We start from the raw sequence: 22213 nt of genomic DNA on the forward strand, positions 1-22213 counted from the left end.
GTGTCAGCATTTTGAAAAACCCTAACTTAACTCTGGTGCCGCGTCACATATAGAAATTTTTTGATATTTGCAACCATAGTAAAACACTTATATTTTTGATATTTATTTTATATATTTAAATGCCATTTAACAAAGAAAAATCAACCAAAAAAGTGAGTTCACGTGTCACCTCTGACACGCGTGTCATAGGTTTGCCATCACTGGACTATCTCCTCCAAGATTCAGACTTGAAAGAACATAAGCACACAGACATTTTAACAGAAAAAGATAAGAAAATACACAATAATTGGGCGGAAGTTAGTGGTTCATTAAGATTGATTTCTGAATAATCATGAGAAAGTTTTGAGAAAGAGATAAATTTTTATTAAAATTTTAAACAAAGGAAATGGCCTATATAGAAATGTGTTTATGTGACTAGATATGAAATTTTTGTTTCTATGTATGATATCCCATGCTCTGAATTATTTTCTAGATCAACTATTTTAAACATTGTTTATAATTACCAATAATTTCAACACAATTTAAGTTTCAACATAATTATTGGATTATTAAATTAATCAACATTTAATTTCCATACATCTTTTCCATGACATATATTTATCCCTTATTAATGCTTTCTATTGCTCTTATTATTTTTCCTTGTAGTTCTTTCATTAGGCTCTAAAGTTTACAAAGATGTTTTCACTATTTTTTTTTTTTTAAAAAAACTCTGATCAAATTTATGGCCCTAACTGGTTTGGCTCAGAGGATAGAGTGTCAGCCTACGGACTGAAGGGTCCCAGGTTCAATTCTGGTCAAGGGCATGTACCTTGGTTGCGGGCACATCCCCAGTAGGGAGTGTGCAGGAGGCAGCTGATCGGTGTTTCTCTCTCACTGATGTTTCTAACTCTCTATCCCTCTCTCTTCCTCTCTGTAAAAAATCAATAAAATATATTTTTTAAAAGTTATGTATTTTATAACAATGATCCAATCTTAATCCACTCCATCTCCACACTCACATTATTATTTCACAGTTAGCATGATATTAATATTTCTTAAATAAAGGCCATAGAATTGTTCCTTTGTGAGAAAAAAATCTTGTAAAGGCATTTATAAACTTGGAATGATGATAGACCATTCAAAATAAGTAGAAGACAGGTGATTTATGTTTATTTCTTATTTTACTTAGGGCTCCCACCTTAAAGAGGGGCTCTGGGGAAGAAGAAGAAATTGATATCATGGAACTTCTCAAAAATGTTGATCCTAAAGAATATGAAAAATATGCCCGCATGTACGGCATCACTGACTTCCGCGGTCTTCTTCAAGCATTTGAACTGCTAAAGCAAAGTCAAGAAGAAGAGACACATAGATTGGTATGATCTTTTGCAGATAGCATCATCTTTAGAAATTCACATTTGAATCCTCTAACATATGCCCTTTGGGTTTCCAGAATCCTATAATTGTATAAGATGGTTAAATAGAACCTAAGCAGCATTAAGAATGGAAGCTAATAAGCGAAATAAGCTAGTCGGAGAAAGACAAATATCATATGATCTCACTCATATGTGAGATATAATGATCAACATAATTTGATGAACAAGAATATATCCAGAGACAAATGGGGGGGGGGAAGGTTAGAGAGCAACCAAAGGACTTATAAGCATGCATATTAGCATAACCACTGGACACAGATAATGGGGTGGTGGGGGCTTGCCCAAGGTGGGAATGGCTGAGGGGTGGGGAGGGGCGGTCAAGCAGGGAAAAAGGACACATATGTAAAATTTTAGACAATAAAAAAAAAACCAGTATAAGGAGGAAATGCCATTGCTGAGACCTACCAGGAATGAGCTATATCTAGAATAAATGACTTCGCTTTCCATAAAAATAATTAATAATTTCTGAAGATCTAAAGAAAGAATGGTAGCTAAATATAATCATGTATCCTCTAATTCAGATTTTATTTCATATGAAATACCTATCCCTTTTTTTTCTTCTCAGGAAATTGAGGAAATAGAGAAGTCAGAGAAAGAAGAAAAGGAATTTGAAGAACTTGTATCATTTATTCAGCAAAGGCTGTCACAGACAGAGGTAAACTTAAGGATGCTGATAATGAAGTGAACATATTATTATCGGGAATTATAAGGGAAGGATTATAATGCATTTTAATTCTTTATTCTCCTAGCCTGTCACTCTGATCAAGGATATTGAAAATCAGACAGTTTTGAAAGATAATGATGCTGTCTTTGAAATCGACATTAAGATTAATTATCCAGAAATCAAGCTTTCATGGTACAAAGGGACTGTAAAACTGGAACCCAGTGATAAATTTGAAATAAGCATCGATGGTGATCGACATACACTTAGAGTCAAAAACTGTCAACTTAAAGATCAGGGAAATTATAGATTGGTGTGTGGCCCACACATTGCTAGTGCTAAACTGACAGTAATCGGTAAGTAAAGAGTTAAAAAACAACAGCCCTGAGAGACTGACTGTTGAGCATACCCGCCTGTGATATTAAACACAATGTGTGCTGTGTCACACCAACAGAGCCTGCGTGGGAACGGCACCTGCAGGATGTCACTTTGAAGGAAGGCCAGACTTGCACCATGACGTGCCAGTTTTCTGTGCCAAATGTAAAATCCGAATGGTTCAGAAATGGCAGAATCCTGAAACCCCAAGGTCGACATAAGACAGAAGTGGAACACAAAGTCCATAAACTGACCATTGCGGATGTGCGCGCAGAAGACCAGGGCCAGTACACCTGCAAACACGGAGACCTGGAAACTTCAGCAGAGCTCCGGATTGAAGGTGGGTGAAACTGGCTGGAGTTGGCGCAACCTCGGCCAATGGCCATAGGTGTGCAGGACCCTATGGCTCCACCATCAGGCATATCCCAGAGTGCTGGTGTGTCCTCATTCCCAACACACACACTCAAAGCATTCACTCACATCTCAAAGTGCATACAAAATCGAGAAGGAGAGATTCACGTAAATAGCAATTCCTTTGCATAGCTCTTTTTGACTAGAAGCAAATTTCATCTAAACTAAGGTGTGACTTTTTAATGATTATTTCTGTTAAATTCCATAATTCTGTTAAATTTAATGAATCTTTACAATTCTGCTAAATTCTGTAATTCTCACATCTGTGATTCTGATGCAAAAAAAAAAAAAAAAAATCTTGGAAAGGACCTGATTTCATGGCTGTATATCTAAAAGATCTTGGCTAGGAGTTTATATTTGGTTTATAAGAATTAATTTGACTCCACCTGTATGAAATTTCATAGATAGAATTAACAGATATTTTAAGGACTTACAGGAACTACATTATACTTCTTTTTACATTGATTCTATAAGAATACGTTTAAGTATTGGGATAATATTGCTCTGTTTTTCGGTTTCTGATGGAAAGAAGTGCATTATCTCCTTGTTTTATATTTTCAATATTTTTCTGCTATTTTCCATTTGGGTGAAAAGATGGAGACTTTAAATATCTGAGGGGAAAGCACAGTGAGAGAAACTTCTTCCTATACCCCCTACCTGTGACTCTCTTTGTCCTTAAACAGCTGAGCCGATTCAGTTTACAAAGCGCATCCAGAACATCGTGGTGAGCGAGCATCAGTCCGCCACCTTCGAGTGCGAAGTGTCCTTTGATGATGCCATTGTAACCTGGTACAAAGGACCAACTGAACTGATTGAGAGCCAGAAATACAACTTTAGGAATGACGGGCGCTGCCACTATATGACCATCCACAACGTGACCCCAGATGACGAAGGTAATTTGATTGGCAGTGTCCCCGTGAATATATAATGTAAAGCTTGTCTGTTTTGTGTAGTTCTACCCTCCTTTACACTTACACTCTATAATTCTATATAGAGTTTTTTTTAGGAAAGAGAAGTAAAAATAATACAAACTATATCTAAAAGAAAGACAAGGGATTTACAAATATAGCAGAAAACAAAAGTTCGATGATTCTTTTCCTTAGGTGTCTATTCAGTAATTGCTCGGCTGGAGCCAAGAGGAGAAGCGAGAAGCACAGCAGAGCTGTACCTAACAACCAAAGGTCAGAAAGCACCACATTAAAACCACCCTGCAGTCTTTGAAACAAAGTAGCCTGTCGAGACAATTCTAAATATAAACATGCTATTTTTTTTTTTCTTTTGCAGAAATCAAACTTGAGATGAAGCCTCCCGGTGAGTTTAAGAAAATCAATCCTTGCTTACAATACATTCAGTATAATTTTGTCAATGAAGAAGCCAAACAAAAAATCGCTAATAATGTTATCTTTTTTCCGTGAAATATTTTCCATTAATAATATAAACATTAATACATAATGCTTTTCATAAATAATACGAACATTGGGCTTTGAGAGTGGGGGGAATTTGAAATAATGTCCCGTATCTAGGATCATGCCAACTGGGATGGCCATAAAACAAAAACTTTCACAGGGAATAAACTTGCCTGCGTGGCTGCATATAAAGTGTGCCTGTATGGTTCTTGTCGATATGATGGGTTCTCCTGCTGGAAATGCCTAACAATCAAACACATCTGAGTTGTCTAATAAACACCCGTGTTCTCAGTCCCTCTGTGCTGATCATTAAATGTCCCTTTTCAGATATTCCTGACTCCAGAGTTCCAATCCCTACCATGCCTATCAGAGCAATACCGCCAGAAGGTGAGATTTGGGACCAAAACTGGGTTTGGGGCAACAATACTCTACCGCTAGGAAATTACCAATGCCAGACCATAGCAGAGCCAGAACACACTTTCATGTTATGTTCTTCACTGTGTAATTAAAAAGCAGAGCAAAAGAGTAGTGACAGTTATAAATATATGCTATTTTTATTTCACCTGATAGATGAATAGGTACTATAATACCTTTGAAGAACTGAAAGAAATTCATGAGATTTTTTGTTATGCTTCACATAATGAGAAACCAAACCATGTAACTAACTGATGATGGGTGTGTGTTTTACAGAAATCCCTCCTACAGCTGTTCCTCCTATCCCTGTGTTGCTACCATCACCTGAAGAAAAGAAACCACCAGCAAAACGTATTGAAGGTAGTATGTGTTCTTTACCTAAATGTCAAAATGCAGACCTGGAAAATGTTATTTAATGCAACACATTCTCCCCCTAGTGGTCAACAGGTGGAATTGCCTTTCAAAATGTAAGTTATATTAACTAACCAAATGCATAAGACATGGACCTACAGGCTGAAAATCGTCATACAAAACAACAACAATGCTTAATATTAAAATATTTTATTTTAATGGAATTGCTTAAACATTAATGTCAAACTGATTTCATGTTTCATATTTTTAAGTCACTTTCGTTTTATAGTCAAATTAAAATTATAGTTTGGGTTGTTTTTCTAAATTACAATGTTAAATACTCTAAACTTTACTATTTTGTTTAAAATATATGATTTAAGCTAACTTCACTACATTTTATTTTTGTTTTTTAAAGCTAAGGAGTGAGCTCACCAATAAGGAGCTCTTGCATGTGCCAGGGAGTTGCTCCTCTCAAACATTTCAATAAGTACTGGTTATGCCGCCAAGTTGCTGAACTAAATTAGTCAGCAGACTGTCTAGGACTTGCTAGGGTTTGGAGGAGTTCAGAATTGCTTTCAGAATTTTCCCAGCATCACCAGGAAGATTCTACATGTCTAAGTCACATTTTTTCATAGCTAAGCCACCGCTACTGTAGCAGTTTCCTGGGTTTGACATGCTAGTCCCATACAACCCACTATAGTTGGTGTTAACAGGTTGAGCTATTTTTCAGCCAGGCCCAGGAGAAATTCAGTTAAAACACACACACACACACACACACACACACACACACACACACACAACTTCTAGCTTTGTGACTAATACAATCTCAATAACAAAGAAAATCATTTTTTATCATTTATATGAACATAGTCAAATATGTTTCATCCACTTCTGAAAGCAGAAAGGAACAAAAGTCAAAAATCATAAATTAGATTTCCATTTATATTTATTGTCAGGAATAATAATTCCTCTTAATAAATGATTAAATATTTGAGTGTTATTGTCAACATGGCTAAGTTCAACTGCCCACAAGGAAACTTGAGAAATTAAATCATATTTTAAGAATTGAAAACAGTGTTATTTATTCATGAATATTGGGAGCCATAATCAAGTTATGGATTAGGGCCACAATCAAGCTATAACATCAGCAACAACAAAAGAAAATGTCCACAATATATCACAGATAGGACTTTAATTTTACTGACTCACGTGTTATTCTTTCTCCTGACAATCAAGTGTTCTTATGTAAGTGAAATAAAGATGAAAATATGCACCTTTTCTGATAACATATTTATGATATCACATAGGTTCAATATTAATGTTTTGAAAATGTTAATTTGAAGCAGGCATAAAATCATTGAAGATGTAAGGTCATCCTACATATTCTAATTCCCTCTAAAAAAAAATGTTTCTGCATTCTAGTCCAAGATCTCTCTGAACCAGATATCTTGCAATAATGTGCAGTCTCTTTTTAACCATCAAAACATATGAAAAACTATCTTAATACCTCCTCGTTTCCTGAAAACATTTTGGTTATTTACATCTGACATCTTATTTTTTAGTGACCAAAAAAGCTGTGAAGAAAGATACCAAAAAAGTTGTCGCAAAGCCCAAAGAAGAGGAACCACCACCTAAAGGTATTATAATTAAATAGTCAAAATAGGAGCTTACTGCTTTTCTCTTGGTTACAAATTTTGAATCCCAAATAGTGGAGGGTAGAGGAAGATAAGAGTTTGAATTAAGGAAATGGTACCTCTTCCTTCACTTGCTCTCACCATCTTCTTGGAGTCAGTCCTCACTTTCTCTTCCTCAACATTCTTTTTTTCTCTCCTGTGCCTGTGCCTGCCCCTGACACCCAATGGCAACAAGAGATCCTTGTTATCCCTAGATGGTGATATAAAGAAGGCACGACCCTCTATCCAACAGCTGGTCTTGACCAAGTCACACAGTGAAAGGTCAAGGGCCGATGGGAATTCCAGCTGGCTGCTCCAGCCCAACTTAGCATCCTTCCTGGTTCATAAATGTCAATATGTGCAGATAAAAATACACAAAACCTTTTTTAAAAAAATTCAATTCAATTACTTGAATTTTTTTTATATCCTGGAATGTTTTTAGGAAAAAAGGAGAACTAAATTTAAATAGGCAAATTTATCTGCCCCTTTGGGTATTTAGTCAATGTGTTGACTAAAATTAGAGTACAGCCACTTCTTCCTAAGAGAAGGAGAATCCAGGAGCACAGGGCCACTCACTGATACATTTTTTCTGAGTGGTCACTTGTGAAATATTATGGAATAAAAGAAAGCTCAAAAAGCATGTATATTTCCTGAACTTTGTAGTTAATCATTGAAAAAAGTAAACATGCACTGACTTTTAACATTAGGCCTATTGAATAGTCTCATGTTCCGTGTTAATTTAAATTATTTTAAATCAACCTAAACTAGAATAAAACTTCAGATTTCCTGTATTTTTTCATGAATATCGTATTGCAGGCCCTGGCCAGTGCAGCGGTCGCCAACCGGTGGTCCGCGGACCACCGGTGGTCTGTGAGGTCCGAAAGGTTGGCGACCGCTGGACTGGAGCACCATCCCAATACGCCAAGATTGTAGGGCCCATCCTTCAACCACTGAATGCATAAATAAGTGGAACAACAAATCAAAGTTTCTCTCTCTCTTTCTCTCTCTCTAAAAAATATACATAATATGGCATTGCATAGCATTTCTGGTGAGCTACATTTGGATATTATGAAAGCATTTGTTATATTAGTAGTAGTTATAAATTTTACTATACAAATGGCTAACAAGGGTGCACAGGATTAGTAAGCATTAAAAACATGTATTTTATGTTTTTAAAGTCCCAGAGGTTAAGAAGCCCCCACCTCCTACTGCTTTAATTCCAGCAAAAGGTAAGTAAAAAAATTATTAAATATTTACATTCTATTTACTTCTGAGATTCACATCTCTGCTGTGTATTCTTATTTTGACATATTGGGCTTGGCTTCCAGCTTATTGTAAAGTCGTGGAGTTCCCTCCGCTATGTTAAAACTAACGTTAGAAATGATGGCTATTTCATACTGCTCTAATCCCAGGAAGGAAACCCAGGCAGATGTTTATGCAGCCCCAGTGCAGTCAACATAGGGGGGAGAAGTGGTGAGGGCTAGGATGGGGAGGGGTTCATCTCTGGTTATTTTAATTGTAGCTAACACAAATGTTTAGGATCACATAAATAATATTAGCCTTTAAGAATTTTTAAAAGTTGTGTAAAAGCAATGAACTGATTTGGCTACACAATTTTAAATATTATCTTTATCAAACTGACTAAAGAGTCATATTCGATAGTAAAAAATGTAGCTTTAAAATTAGAAATGTGTTTGAAAGTTAGGAGTTTAAATAGAGGTGAGCTGCAGAAATGTTAACTATTAATGCCAAAAGTGATGATACATATTTTACAAACTGGAGCGCCTATAAAACAACAGAAGATATATCCACTTGATACTATTTACTGAATGCCATTTGCTCACCCTGGAAAAATCCTCAAATTAAGAGTAAAATGTATCTTGATAGTCCTGATAAAATTCCATAGTCAACAAAAATTTAAATGAAACCAACACAAAGAAAACATAAATTATCAATATGACTTGACTTTCACTTAGTGAAGTAATTGTATGGACATATTTGACATTCTAATATCATTTATTTACTTACTTATTTATTATTTATTTATTTATTTATTTATTTATTTATTTTAGCTCCTGAAGTTATTGACGTATCCTCCAAGGCTGAAGAAGTGAAAATAACAACCATAACCAGACAGAAAGAGGTTCGGGAGAAAAAAGAAGCCGTGTATGAGAAAAAGCAAGCAGTCTACGAGGAGAAGAAAGTTTACATCGAACCTTTGGAAGAACCTTATGACGAGCTGGAGGTGGAACCGTACACAGAGCCTTTTGAAGAACCTTATTATGAAGAACCAGAGGAAGACTACGAAGAGACCAGGGAAGAAGCTAAAAGGGAGGTTCACGAGGAATGGGAAGAAGACTTTGAAGAAGGGCAAGAATACTATGTAAGGGAAGAAGGTTATGACGAAGGGGAGGAAGAGTGGGAGGAGACTTACAGAGAAAGAGAAGTAATTCAAGTTCAAAAGGAGGTTTATGAAGGTATGCATCAATCAGGTGATTTTTCTCTTTTCTTTATTTTTGCTCAGCTCATTATATTTTCAATGTTATTAACCTGATTAGCAATGGCTACAGATAAAATGATTATTTTCATTTTTTTAAGGTTAGAAACCTTTAGAAACTTAATTTTTAAGAATCGTTTTCTTCAGTTACTTTCATGTTTTGACGTTGTAAGTTGAATTATTTAGCCCCATTAGTAAGATTAAATTTCAAATGCTATTTTCTGAAGCAGAAGTTCAAGTTTTATACTCACTGCCTTGCTGCACCTCTGCTTGATCAATACGTCGTGAGGAATCACGTTAGCAAGGAAGAACCCAAATACAGTACACAATTACATGTTATTCTTAACTGATTTCATGAATTGACCTATTTAAGCACCCCTTCTCATCCTCTGTTTTTGTTAAAGAATCACAAGAGAGAAAAATTCCAGAAAAAGTGCCTGAAAAGAAAAAAGCACCACCTCCTAAAGGTATGTAATTGGAATTATTTAAACAGATCAGAGCATCACCATCATTATCATGGCTTATTTGGCAAATCACTAGTTCAATCCAATAGGCACAACTTCTTCTCTAAGTTTTATTGTATCCATGAATCTTTTTCTAAGAATATCTAATTCATTTAGAGGGAAAAATTTTAAATGATAAAAAGATTACTATGGTAAATATAAAATAAAATATAACCAAACTAGTTGAAGTACAGAAACTTGTACTAAATTTGTCTCTTTCTACAAAAAATTATGCACATATATACATATATATAGAGAGAGCAAAACTATGTGAATAGAAGGTCTAAAAGTCCTGCAATTTCTTTAAAATACTTGCAGTTGTAAAGAAGCCAGTAGTTGAAAAAGTTGAAAAGACTTCTCGAAGAATAGAGGAAGAAACCGTTCAAGTCACAAAAGGTATTACCATTGAAAACATGTCTAGTCTTCTGTGCACAACTAACCTGTTTACCTATATATACACGTTAGTTATTGTAGTACCTAAACTAAGGTATTTTAAAATTGTATGCAAAGCATTCTTCTTTACAATACAAATATATTTGTACATATTTTTTAAGTACCTGAAGTTTCCAAGAAGATTGTTCCACAAAAACCCCCTCGGACTCCAGTGCAGGAAGAAGTTGTTGAAGTGAAAGGTATATATCTTTGTCTTCCAGCTAGAAGTTTTAATCCCTTTCCAATGGATATGGATATGTGTACATATATTACTAAACAATTTACAAATCTGGAACCACCAAAATAAAAACATTCTTATATAATATTCATTTTATGTTGAGTTGCACATATGCATAATTTAATGAAATAATATTATCTTTGCTTCTAGTTTTACTTTATAATTACGTTATTTTTTAAAGGAAGGCTTTGTGTTGAATGAATAGTCTTCTAACTTTACTACGCAATGCAGTCCATGCATAGAATATTTCCCATCCTCTCATTTACATGGATAGACCCTAACAGATTGGGAAATGCATCACATTACATGTGAAGAAGTTGTGTCTATTTGATTCCCATTTAATAATGTTTGATAAAGGCTGCATGGGTCGTTTGTCCCTGTAGATCAAACATGATTTGTTTTCTTGTGAACAATGAATTTGTCCTCAAGCTATCACATTAACCCACTCATTCTGTGTCTAAACACAAATACAGTGTATGGCCTATGTATTTGATCTGCTGTGTTGCTGTAGAAAAATAAACACTAACATGAAATACTCTCTTTCCAGTACCAGCTGTGCATACAAAGAAGATGGTTATTTCAGAAGAAAAGATGTTCTTTGCTTCTCACACAGAGGAGGAGGTGTCAGTAACAGGTATAAGGCAAATTTGAATTTGGGGGGCTCAATAGAAGAGCTTTAGATGGATTTTCCTTTTCTTATCTAATTTGTGATTATGTAGGCATCTCTGTCTCCTTGTAGTTCCCTGTCATCTTTTCATTTCTCATGTGTCTCCATTTTAATTTGTATTTCAATATTCTCTGTAAATTACAATTACCACCCACAATGTGGCATACCAGTAATGAAAATGTACATTTTTTCAAGTTCCTGAGGTACAAAAGAAAACTGTTACCGAAGAGAAAATTCATGTTGCTGTTTCCAAAAAGATTGAACCTCCACCAAAAGGTATTTATGCAATCTGTTTCTAATAACTTTTAAAATTTCCATAGTAAATATCTGAATATGTTAATCTATAATAATAAAAGCATAATATGCTGATTAGACTGCACAGCCAAACGACCTTCCAGATGACCTTCCAGATGACCTTCCAGATGAAGTCGGGGCTACGAGGACTGAGCCCCTTGCAAGAATTTCGTGCACCAGGCCCCTAGTATTAAATAATAGATTTAGTCACATGGTCAGTAGACCCACAGTCACTTTGTACAAAGGGCATCACAGGAGAGGGATGGGAAAACCAGGAAGAGGGTACAGGAGAGAAAAACAAAAGATACTGGAGGCTCTATCCACACTTTAGGGAGCTAACAATCTAGCGAACAGCTGTTTGGAAATACCAGCTCACCAGAGCTGATGGTTAAATTTTCAGGAACTTTGCTACCCAGTGTTTAATACCTCCATGATTGAAAGTTAAATTATTTAAGCTTACAGTTAAATAAATTACATTTTAAAAAAACTATGCTAATAAACACTCATCACTCCCTATTTTACTGCCCTTTACTATTACAAAGGTTGTTTACGTTGATTGTATCTGTGTGGGGGAAATACTAGATAAATGGTGTGCTGTTGCACACCTCTTCCTAATCCACAATGATGACGTCATGGTTGTTGGCCAATATGGGAGTATTTGCACCTGGACGGACACTGGAACTCAGAAATTGGCAGCAGCTACAAATGAGGGCTCGGCCACTCCCCCAGCCCCGCCCTGCCCCGCCCCGTCCCACCCTGCCCCTGTCACATTGTTAAACATTTAGAGTTCGGAAGATACTTGAGATCATCTAATGCAGCTGTTCTAATGTAGCTGCTTTATAAAAGTTACGTTTCTAAAACTAGTGTCTGAGGAAACGGTGCTCCTACCTTTCCTGGGGATGCGGAGGTTCCTGTGGTTACAGGCGAATAACAGTCACAGCATGTTCCAGTCAGTTATTCGTCCATTTCCCTTTGCTCTTGTTTCTAACACATTACTCCCTTGCATTCAGTTGGTGTAAAACGGGAATGTCTGTTCTTTATTTTAATTCTAAGTTCTGCAACAATGTATGCTTTGTCAAAATGCACGCTTTCTGAAAAACAGTGCATTTGTTTTTAAAGTCCCTGAGCCACCTAAGAAAGCTGCCCCAGAAGTGGTTCCTGTTCCCACTCCTAAAAAGGTGGAGCCCCCACCAGCCAAAGGTAGAATAATATATTTTTTAAATTTTTCTTAGTGTCTGTCCTCTTGTATCTTTTGCCATGAGATCTGTATTTTAACAAAGGAGCATCTTCAAAACATTTGTAATATGTTTAATTCTGTGTATGTTGACCTCCTTAATGTGTGGTAATGTGTTATACAAGTGTCAGTACCATTTGTAGACCCCAGACTATGCTAATGGGGTCTTTGTCAGCTTCATGTAGCGTATGTGACGTCTCTACGGTATTGATGTACTTGCGTACATTGTCGTCACAAGTAGAGCATATAAAATGCTTCCTAAAGCCATGTGCTCGTACTGAGTATTTATGCTTTAATGTAATCTTAAGTGTCTCAGAAGAAGACTAGACATTCTCAACATTTTTTCAAAAATGGTATCTTTAAAGTTCCTGAAGTTCCCAAGAAACCTGTGCCAGAGGAGAAAAAGCCCGTTCCTGTACCCAAGAAGGAACCTGCCGCTCCCCCAAAAGGTACATCAGACTGGTCATGGGTAACCCTGTGCCCCGAATGGGAGTCCCTTGCTTTCCATGGTCTTTATATGCACTGCGCTGTCTTTCTATTTTATGTCTTTTACACGCCCCGCGCATTTTTCACTTGTCTGTCAGCTTCAGGGGTCGTGCTCTTGACATCCATTATTTATGATATTGAACATTCCAAAGGTACCATCAAAAAATGTTACTAAGAAAAGCAACTACCTCAGACAGCTATCTTGAATTTTACCATCTTCCCTCTCTTAGAGAAAGAAGAAATATTTGTGAAACTCAATTTCTTTTTTTTCTTTCTTTTTTTTTTTGAAACTCAATTTCTTCAGGCATGTTTCTAGGGAAAAAGTTTTTCTCCTCATAGATGTGACTTTGTCTTAATTTAAAAAATGCTTTCATAAGTCTTGATAAGATCCAAAGACTGACAACTGCAGGGGGTTGGCAGAACGGAATGTTAACTAGGTAAAAAGGCACCCAGCACTGCTCGCAGCTGCCACTCATCCGAGACATCAGTGATGCCGAGTCCTCAATAGTTGGAAATATATTGATTTGTGACATTGACTTTCACCATATTTCTTGAGACATTAATAGAACAATAATATTTGTCCTAAACGTTGCAGTTATCTACTTAGCTAGCCAGGGGATCTTTCACATTTAGATTCAAATGTGCCAGTCCCTTGCTTTGGTGTTCTGGATTTAGTGTTTGTTTATTTTGTTGTTTTGTTCTGGTTTGCTTGGTTTGGTTTGGTTTGGTTTGGGGTGATAAAAGATACTACCTTATGGAGGCCACAAAGCTACAAACTGGTCAATTATAGAGAGATTCAGTAAGAATACAACATCATTTAATTTAGGAGAAACCAGGCTTACTGAAAGGAACTTACATAGTGTTTCCAATTTCTTCCTAAATCAAACCTGCTTTTCACTTTCTCAAACTCGTGGCTCTTTCAGAATTCTGGGACTTTTTCTTTAATCAAGTGACTTTTAAAGAATGATTTCTGACCATCTAATCATTAAAATATGAGTATATGAAAATAAAATATAATGATTATAATGAAAAAGTGATATTACTAAAATCAATACTAATATCAAAGCCACTGACCACTCCTGAGGAGGCATGTCTGTTTCTAAATAAACAAATACACATACTGACATGTGTACATGTGTGAATATCCCATGTATGTAACATAACTCATACACACATGAGTGTATATCTGTATAATGACATCAATATTTATAAGTGAAGGTATAGAGGTGCAGGGGTTCACAAAAACTGCCAATATCTTATTTAAAGTGGAAATATTTATTGCCAATAATGCAGACTGTTAAAATAAATCTGTTAATTAAAAGTGCAACATCATCAACACTAGCACAAATAAACTAAACCCATCGTCAGCATATGCTGGGTCAGGGATCCTATTAAAAGCTATTGAGCCTCTTAAAGAAAATCACGTATGCACATACCCTCGAAATTTTGTACACAGAACTCTCCAAAGCCGTTGACACGTGCACGTCAGATTGAGAGGCTTTTCCTGAGTTTTGTATACACTTCAAGGACACCAAAAAAATACCAGAAGGGGAAGGGGGGCAAATGTAAAATATAGTTACAACTATTCTAAAGAGCTCTTAGTCTCAGTCTAAAATAGTCTTAGATAATTTAAAACCATTGTCCTGTGGATTCCATTTCTCAAGTATAAAGAGATTTTATATACTATATGCACACTCCATAATTGCTGACGAATTTGTTTTTAATCAAAAACGTATCAGTGTCTAAAGAGAGAATGGATTCTGTACACATCCTTCTGTGTGTATATCTTATTTTTAATTGCCTAAATGCCTCTGTAACATCACCTGGGACATTGATCAGGTTGTGACCTTTATAACACTGTCGTTTACTTGTATGCATTATTTTGCCAAAGCACAGAAAATCTATAACAATGCTAATGAACTACATAAAGATCTTTGTATGTGCCTATGTCCATTCACAAAGTGATACGTACCTGAACTAACATTCTCTTTTAAACACTTTAAGTCCCAGGAGTGCCCAAGAAACCTGTTCCTGAAGAAAAGATTCCTGTTCCTGTTGCAAAGGAAAAGGAAGCCCCCCCAGCAGAAGGTACAGTGACTTACTTAGAAAAGAAGTTTAAAAAGAAAAAAAAAAAAGCCCTGTTTATACATCTTGAGTACAAAACATTTTGGTGTTTAATTACCTCTTAATTTAGTTAGTTAAATTCAAAATGAATAGTTTATGGTGTGAGTGAGAATTCAACAAGTGTGTCTATCCACCTGCCTACTTTCTTAAAAAAAAAAATAACTGTACATTAGCTGCTTTGGAAAATATAAAGTCACTTCTCAAAATTAATGTCTTTTCAAGTTCCCGAAGTACAGAAGAGGGTTGTCACAGAAGAAAAAATAACCATTGTTACTCAGAGAGAGGAATCGCCACCACCAGCAGGTACTCAGTCCTCGCTCCATGACATAACTGTCTTTCCTTCAAGCTTCTGTAATTGCATGTCTTCGTTAATGGGCCTGCCCGTTCGATGTTGCTTGTTTATTTTGCCTTCCTGAGAATTTTAAAACCCAATACTATCCTTTAAGTGCCAGAAATACCAAAGAAGAAAGTTCCCGAAGGAAAAAGACCTATTCCTCCTCGGAAAGTGGAAGAAGCTCCACCACCAAAAGGTATTGTGTCTCCATCTTTCCAAGAAACCATCTTTTGAATAGTATGTTCCCAGGCCAACGCTGATTTTGTTAGTTTTGTGCTATGAGTACATTGTGGGTGTATATCTGTGTTTTGTGTTGGGCTTCGGAGAGATAACATTCAGTTTCTGAAAAGTACATGTTTTTAAAGTGCCAGCTCTGCCTAAGAAACCTGTCCCAGAGGAGAAAGTTTCGGTACCAGTTCCTGTTGCTAAGAAAGCTCCTCCTCCCCGAGGTAGGGTTTGTCCCACGCCTCTGACAACAATCTTTAGCCTGTGAATTCTTGCTGTTTCCTGTTTGTGTGTTTCTTGTCCTGACGCCTTGTCTGTCCTCCAATAAAATGTGTGTGTGTGTGTGTGTGTGTGTGTGTGTGTGTGTGTGTGTGTATACTCATGGTATGGTATGTAACTTGTTTTCCCATTTTGCTAGTGAAAGTGTGGTACTGTGCAAATCTTCCCCAAACTCTTGAGAGAATTGTTAAGATTCTTGGTTTTTCAACTTCAACCTTAATGCTTTCTTAAAGCTGAAGTTTCTAAGAAAACTGTCCTAGAAGAAAAAAGATTTGTTGCTGAAGAAACGCTATCCGTTGCAGTTCCTCACAAAGTGGAAGTCACGCGGCACGAAGGTACATGAGCAGAAGAGAGAAAGGGAGAAATGGGTTTGTGCGTGTTTCCTCGAAGTCTTCTCTTCTTCCCAGACGTGATTGTTGACCGTAGCAGTTGTCCTTATCACTGTCTACTTGTTGTAGCCTTCTGAGCCTGAGTCTTTGTGTCTTCATTGGTCCTGGATCAGTCTTAGGAAGTGACTGGGGTGCTGAAAATGTGACCACTGGGACAGTGGCCACTCTTGAACGTAATTTGAATGTTCCTCTCCGTCTTGAGCTGGGCTGTCCCCTCATCTTAAATCAGCCCTCTCCCTCTTGTAATGAGGAACCACTGTGGAGCCACACCCTAAGCAGACAGAAGAACCATTATCCATCTTTAGGGAACACGTGACTATTATTAGTATTTCAGGAGACTGAATGTAAATTAAATTTTATCTTTTAAAGTATCTGCAGAGGAGGAATGGAGTTATTCAGAACAAGAGGAAAGAGTGTCCATTTCAGTTTATAGAGAAGAAGAAAGAGAGGAGGAGGAGGAGGAGGTGGAGGTTACAGAATATGAAGGTAAATGATTCAAATAAGCTAGACATGATCTGGAGTCTTGATAAGTTATTTTCTTTCATAGATAATTTGTCAATTAACAAAAAGTGACACAAATTTAGTGACTATCTACTGGCCTCATCAGATACATCTTTTGATCAAAACATGAGATTCAGGGACATTACTTAGAATAAACATCTAATGTATTCTTGTCCATCCTCTCTTATTTGGCCAAAAGTAGGGAGTGGAGAGGGGGAGGGGACGAAAGACTTCATATTTATAGTTAACTAATGGGGCAGGTATCTCTGTATTCATTTATCCTTCCATTAGGTAGGATTTGGTTTCAGCGGGGTGGATTGGCATAATCTACACCTTGGTGGTCTAATGTCTAAAACAGGTGTAACATAAAGCAGTTTGATAGCACAACTCACTAATATGTCCTGATTCACAGTTCTAAAATTAAGAAAGAATTGCTACATTCCAGAAGTCAAGGCCATGTTTGAGAGTGAAACACTGAGCACATAGGGCTTTCCTATATTTCATGTTTGGAAGAAACAATCGTGTAACATCTTTGGTTAGATTAACTTCTTATTCAGATGTTCCCATACCTGTAATGAGAGTTCTCTATAGTTTCTTTTTTTTTTTAATATATTTTATTGATTTTTTACAGAGAGGAAGGGAGAGAGATAGAGAGTTAGAAACATCGATGAGAGAGAAACATCGATCAGCTGCCTCCTGCACATCTCCTACTGGGGATATGCCCGCAACCCAGGTACATGCCCTTGACCGGAATCGAACCTGGGACCCTTTAGTCCGCAGGCCGATGCTCTATCCACTGAGCCAAACCGGTTTCGGCATAGTTTCTTAAGGCTTGAACAGGAAGCTGTATTTCAGTGTTGTGATACCTTTTCAGTGAATGAAGATACCACTAGGTATACTGATCAAGTCCAACATCTGAAAGAATGTTCTTAAGAAAGTTCTAATGTGGCTCTTAAGCTAAATCAATAAGTTTTAACAAATTAACTCTCTTCCCAATGAAAAAGATGAGTAGAACTGTATATTTAGATGCCCTCAGTGCATCTCTGGCTTATAAATGATGCCCCACCCCTTCTCTGCTTGGAAGAAAAGTCCATGTGAAATCCAGAGGTATAGTCTTAATGGAATGGCTTGGAAGAACAAGATGAGACATGACTCCCAAGAGGAAACCTACAGGTTCTTTTGTTTCCTGGGAATGGCCAAGATACGGGGCATAAGTCAGGAATCTAATGGATTCAAAAAGGCCGCTGTCCCTTCCAGAAATGTTTGGGAAACCAAACATAACATGAATGCAAAGAAAGTTCCCATTGTATGAATCTGATTTGAGTTTTTGACGTTATGCATATAATTGCCTTTGGTTCTAGACTCTAGTTGAATGGAAAACATTCTCTGATAGCCTTATGTTTTTATTAAGCCCAAAGATTTAGGAGAAAGCTGGGTAGCCTATTAAGTTTACTTCTAATGTAAACATATATGTCTATAACTAGAGTTTTCTAGTCTACAATTAACTTTATACACATAGGTTCTTTTGCCCCACAAAACTGGGGGGGGGGGGGGGCCGGGGGGACTTGTTTCCAAGTCTTCAGTAGGTTTTTCTTAGGTGATACAGGTCTGGTCTTTCTTATAAATGTTTATGCTTCTTCAAGTATGTTTATGTCTTGTAGCCTTTGAATTTAGATTTTTTTTTTTTTTTTTTTTTAACTTATCTTCAAATACTTAAAAGCCACTGGAATTGTTTTTGTCTTGTACTTGTCCTGTTCTTCCTGTAAATACAAGCATTATTATATCTTTATGATATACTGAAATGTTAAGTTAATGAAGCTTACTTCCCATACTCTTTATTAAGGTACATACTTTGATTAAAATGTTCTTTGTCACTATTTTAAATAGTAACAACCAGGGATTTGGCAAGAGTTAAACTTTTGCCATTGTAATTACTCTTGGAGCAATAAATTACAACTCAAGTTTAACATGAAAAGCACTACAACTTACCTTCTTTAAAATTGATATCTTTAAAGTGCTGGAAGAACCTGAGGAGTATGTTGTAGAAGAAAAACTGCACATTATCTCCAAGAGAGTGGAAGCTGAACCAGCCGAAGGTACATCAGCTCTTGAATTAGTTCTAGCCCTTTGTGTCACATTCTCTATGTTCTCTTGTAGCTATTGTCTATATTACAGATGTTGATAAGTATCATGTCTAAGTAAAAAGATTCCTTACATTTTTATTAAAAAGAAATATGGACATTTCTACAAATGTATTTTATAATCTTTTCAAGTGCCTGAGAAGCATGAGAAGAAAATTGTACCAAAACCAAAAATCCCTGCTAAAATAGAGGAACCTCTACCAGCTAAAGGTACAGTTCTTGCAAAGAAATGATACCACTTGTCTTAATAGCTATAATAATGTCTTTAATATAACTGCCTAAACTTCTGTCAGTGTGTGTGTATAAACGTTTTTGCTGAATATAGCCATTAATGTTTGTGTAAATGTGTAATCTTTTCAAAATGTGAGTTCTTTGCCGCCAAATGAGGTCGCTTCTTCTGTAAGTCAAACTAATATTCTTGAACATAATCTTTCTGAAGTTCCTGAAGCACCTAAGAAAACTGTGCTAGAAAAGAAAATTCCGGCCGCAGTTCCTAAAAAGGAAAAGGTGCCTCCAGCTAAAGGTATATTGGGATTTACTTTATTCTCATAGAATGCCTGTCTTTTTTAACCTTAAATTCATACATTCTTCAAATTTTTATAACATTAACAAGAAGATAAATGTGCCTATTGTATGTTTGACTGTGTTGCCTGATGTCTTTTAAGTGCCAGAAGAACCAAAGAAACCAATTCCTGAAAAAAGGGTTCCTCCCAAAGCGGCTAAACTAGAAGAGCCTCCCCCCACCAAAGGTAAATGAGACCCCCCAACAGGAAAGCTAGACACGTGTCCCGTCTTGCGTCCTCTCGCTGCTGTCTTTGGGTCACACCTTTTACGTGGAGGTTATTGGTGTGTGTTAGTGGCAGTGGTGTATTCTCGCCTTGTCTATGGGTGGAGTATTACTTACTTGACGTGAAGTTTATTTGTGTGTACCTTGTAAACTGTTACATGCTAAAAAATCACAGTACTTTCGGGCTAATATATTTTTAAATTCCACTTTAAGTAATATCACTCCCTAATCCTACAATTATCTTTTAAGTGACTGAGAGGCACATGCAAATTACCCAGGAAGAAAAAGTTCATGTTGCTGTAACTAAAAGAGAGGAGCCTCCTAGAGCCAGAGGTACTTGGAGCCTTTGCATACACAGAACGTTGTCCTGACCCTGTTCTCTTTACCACGCACACTGGTTACGGGTGCTGGTTGCTGTCATTATTACACGCATTGTTTTATGTTGGAAATAATGACAATGTCAGGTCTTTTATGTTTGAGTTGCTATGAAATGACCACCTTTTGGTGGTTTGAATGAGGGAACAAGTCTTTAAAGTGAAATCTGTCTTTAAAGTGCCTGAGGAACCCAAGAGAGCTGTTCCAGAAGAAAAGGTTCTCAAACTCAAACCTAAAAAAGAGGAGGCGCCACCGGCCACAGGTACACCAACTCTTTCAGAAATTTAAATAAGCATATAGGTATTGAAACTAGTCTAGTGGAGTTTAGGTTCTTGGGGAAAATAATTTAAATATATTTTAATATAAAATACATATGTTATTTTATATCACTTCAAAACTAAACATTTCAGATACCGGAAAGTATTCTCTCCTCTTTCTTTTCTTTTTTTAAAATATTTTTTATTGATTTCAGAGAGGAAGGGAGAAAGAGAGAGAGAGAGAGAAACATCAATGATGAGAGAGAATCAATGATCGGCTGCCTCCTGCACACCCCTACTGAGATCAAGCCCGCAGCCAGGGCATGTGCCCTCGACTGAAATCGAACCGTGACCTCCTGATTCATAGGTCAACACTCAACCAGAGTCACGCCCACTGGGCTTCTTTCTTTTCTTAAAAAATCTGAAGCTCCCCCCAAACATGTAGATGCTTTTCCTTAAAATGTACTTGTCATCTATTATGTCTTTATTTGTTTATATGCTAAACTTGTCTGCCAAAATGCTTGTTTTATGTGGCAATCTTTGATGAAAATTAAAAAATTTTTAATCCTTTCATTTAATCCTTAATTTTTTTAAGTTTTTAATGTAATTTTTTATATTTTGCTATTAGATTATGAAAATATTTTAGGATTAAGGTGAAGAAACTATGTAACACAAGTTTCTGTCTTGTGCTTGTTTCATAGTCATTATGTTGTCTAGTTGCCTTTTTAAACGTTTATAAATACTACTTGATCTTCCGAAATTACTGTGTCTTTAAAGCATTAAGTAGCTTAGAAAACAGTATATGTATATTGTCATGTTTATTTCCAATTCTATTGATTTTTCTTGCCATTTAAATGAAAAATTTGAACAACAAGCACAGTTATGGTCATCTTTGTCCTTGGATTGTTCGTACACAAATTCTCTTAATACATATATATTTAAAATCTTGCAATTCACTTTTAATAATTACTCTTTTTAAAGTGACTGAAGTCAGGAAAAGAGCTGTTAAAGAAGAAAAGATATCCATTGAAGTTCCGAAAAGAGAACCTCGTCCCACTAAAGGTATATTGTGCTTTGACTAAATAATAAAATGAAGCATGAAACTACGCAGCTCTTTGCCTGCTAGCTCCTAAATTGACTCCCATTCTTTACTGGCTTATTGCTGACTAAAGGTGGGGAATCTAACATTTGAAATCATGAATAGCAAATGTACACTCTGTAGTACCCTGACCAAGAAAGGACAGTCAGATCTCCCATAATTAGTGCATGAGACCATCACAAAGGGAATGAAATCAAAGCACATTGTCATTCTTATCCCTAAATGGGCTTCAAGTATAATGTTGCCTGTTGTCAATATTATTCTAGAAGTAACTGTAACAGAAGAGAAAGAATGGTCTTACACCCGAGAAGAAGAAACTGTTTCAGTGCATCGGGAAGAGGAATATGAAGAATACGAAGAATACGATTATAAAGAATTTGAGGAGTATGAACCAGCAGAAGAATATGACCAATATGAAGACTATGAGGAACGTGAACTTGAACATTATGAAGAGTCTAAAGAATATATCACAGGTATGAACAAAACTGCAAACTTGAACCACATTAAGTATATGCAAATTCCATTAGGACAGGATACAATTTTGGGTGCCCAGAGAAATTTGGAAAGAACTTTGTTTCCTTTGGCAACTTCAAAATGTTTGTTTTCTTGGATAACTTCTAGAAAAATATCTCTATAATAACCTTACTG

The 22213-nt window shown here is 36.4% G+C and overlaps 1 protein-coding gene across 1 annotated transcript in view; it reads left to right on the top strand.

The window, feature by feature from the left end:
- The window catches only part of TTN (titin), a 278629-nt gene that overhangs the window by 107840 nt on the left and 148576 nt on the right, over positions 1-22213 (top strand). The window contains exons 101-133 of the mRNA XM_036318697.1: positions 1169-1352; positions 1978-2067; positions 2162-2429; positions 2528-2788; positions 3543-3752; positions 3963-4040; positions 4144-4170; positions 4593-4652; positions 4956-5039; positions 6593-6667; positions 7882-7932; positions 8776-9180; positions 9605-9667; positions 10022-10099; positions 10258-10335; positions 10921-11007; positions 11236-11316; positions 12454-12534; positions 12934-13017; positions 15059-15142; positions 15401-15481; positions 15625-15708; positions 15878-15961; positions 16250-16351; positions 16775-16891; positions 18922-19002; positions 19180-19257; positions 19487-19570; positions 19713-19796; positions 20084-20167; positions 20388-20471; positions 21448-21528; positions 21832-22038. Of these exons, the coding sequence (XP_036174590.1) occupies positions 1169-1352; positions 1978-2067; positions 2162-2429; positions 2528-2788; positions 3543-3752; positions 3963-4040; positions 4144-4170; positions 4593-4652; positions 4956-5039; positions 6593-6667; positions 7882-7932; positions 8776-9180; positions 9605-9667; positions 10022-10099; positions 10258-10335; positions 10921-11007; positions 11236-11316; positions 12454-12534; positions 12934-13017; positions 15059-15142; positions 15401-15481; positions 15625-15708; positions 15878-15961; positions 16250-16351; positions 16775-16891; positions 18922-19002; positions 19180-19257; positions 19487-19570; positions 19713-19796; positions 20084-20167; positions 20388-20471; positions 21448-21528; positions 21832-22038 (3680 nt within the window). The remainder of the gene's footprint in view (positions 1-1168; positions 1353-1977; positions 2068-2161; positions 2430-2527; positions 2789-3542; positions 3753-3962; positions 4041-4143; positions 4171-4592; positions 4653-4955; positions 5040-6592; positions 6668-7881; positions 7933-8775; positions 9181-9604; positions 9668-10021; positions 10100-10257; positions 10336-10920; positions 11008-11235; positions 11317-12453; positions 12535-12933; positions 13018-15058; positions 15143-15400; positions 15482-15624; positions 15709-15877; positions 15962-16249; positions 16352-16774; positions 16892-18921; positions 19003-19179; positions 19258-19486; positions 19571-19712; positions 19797-20083; positions 20168-20387; positions 20472-21447; positions 21529-21831; positions 22039-22213) is intronic.

This window comes from Myotis myotis, unplaced genomic scaffold (genome assembly GCF_014108235.1).
Source record: "Myotis myotis isolate mMyoMyo1 unplaced genomic scaffold, mMyoMyo1.p scaffold_m19_p_8, whole genome shotgun sequence".
In the NCBI taxonomy this organism is placed as follows: domain Eukaryota; kingdom Metazoa; phylum Chordata; class Mammalia; order Chiroptera; family Vespertilionidae; genus Myotis; species Myotis myotis.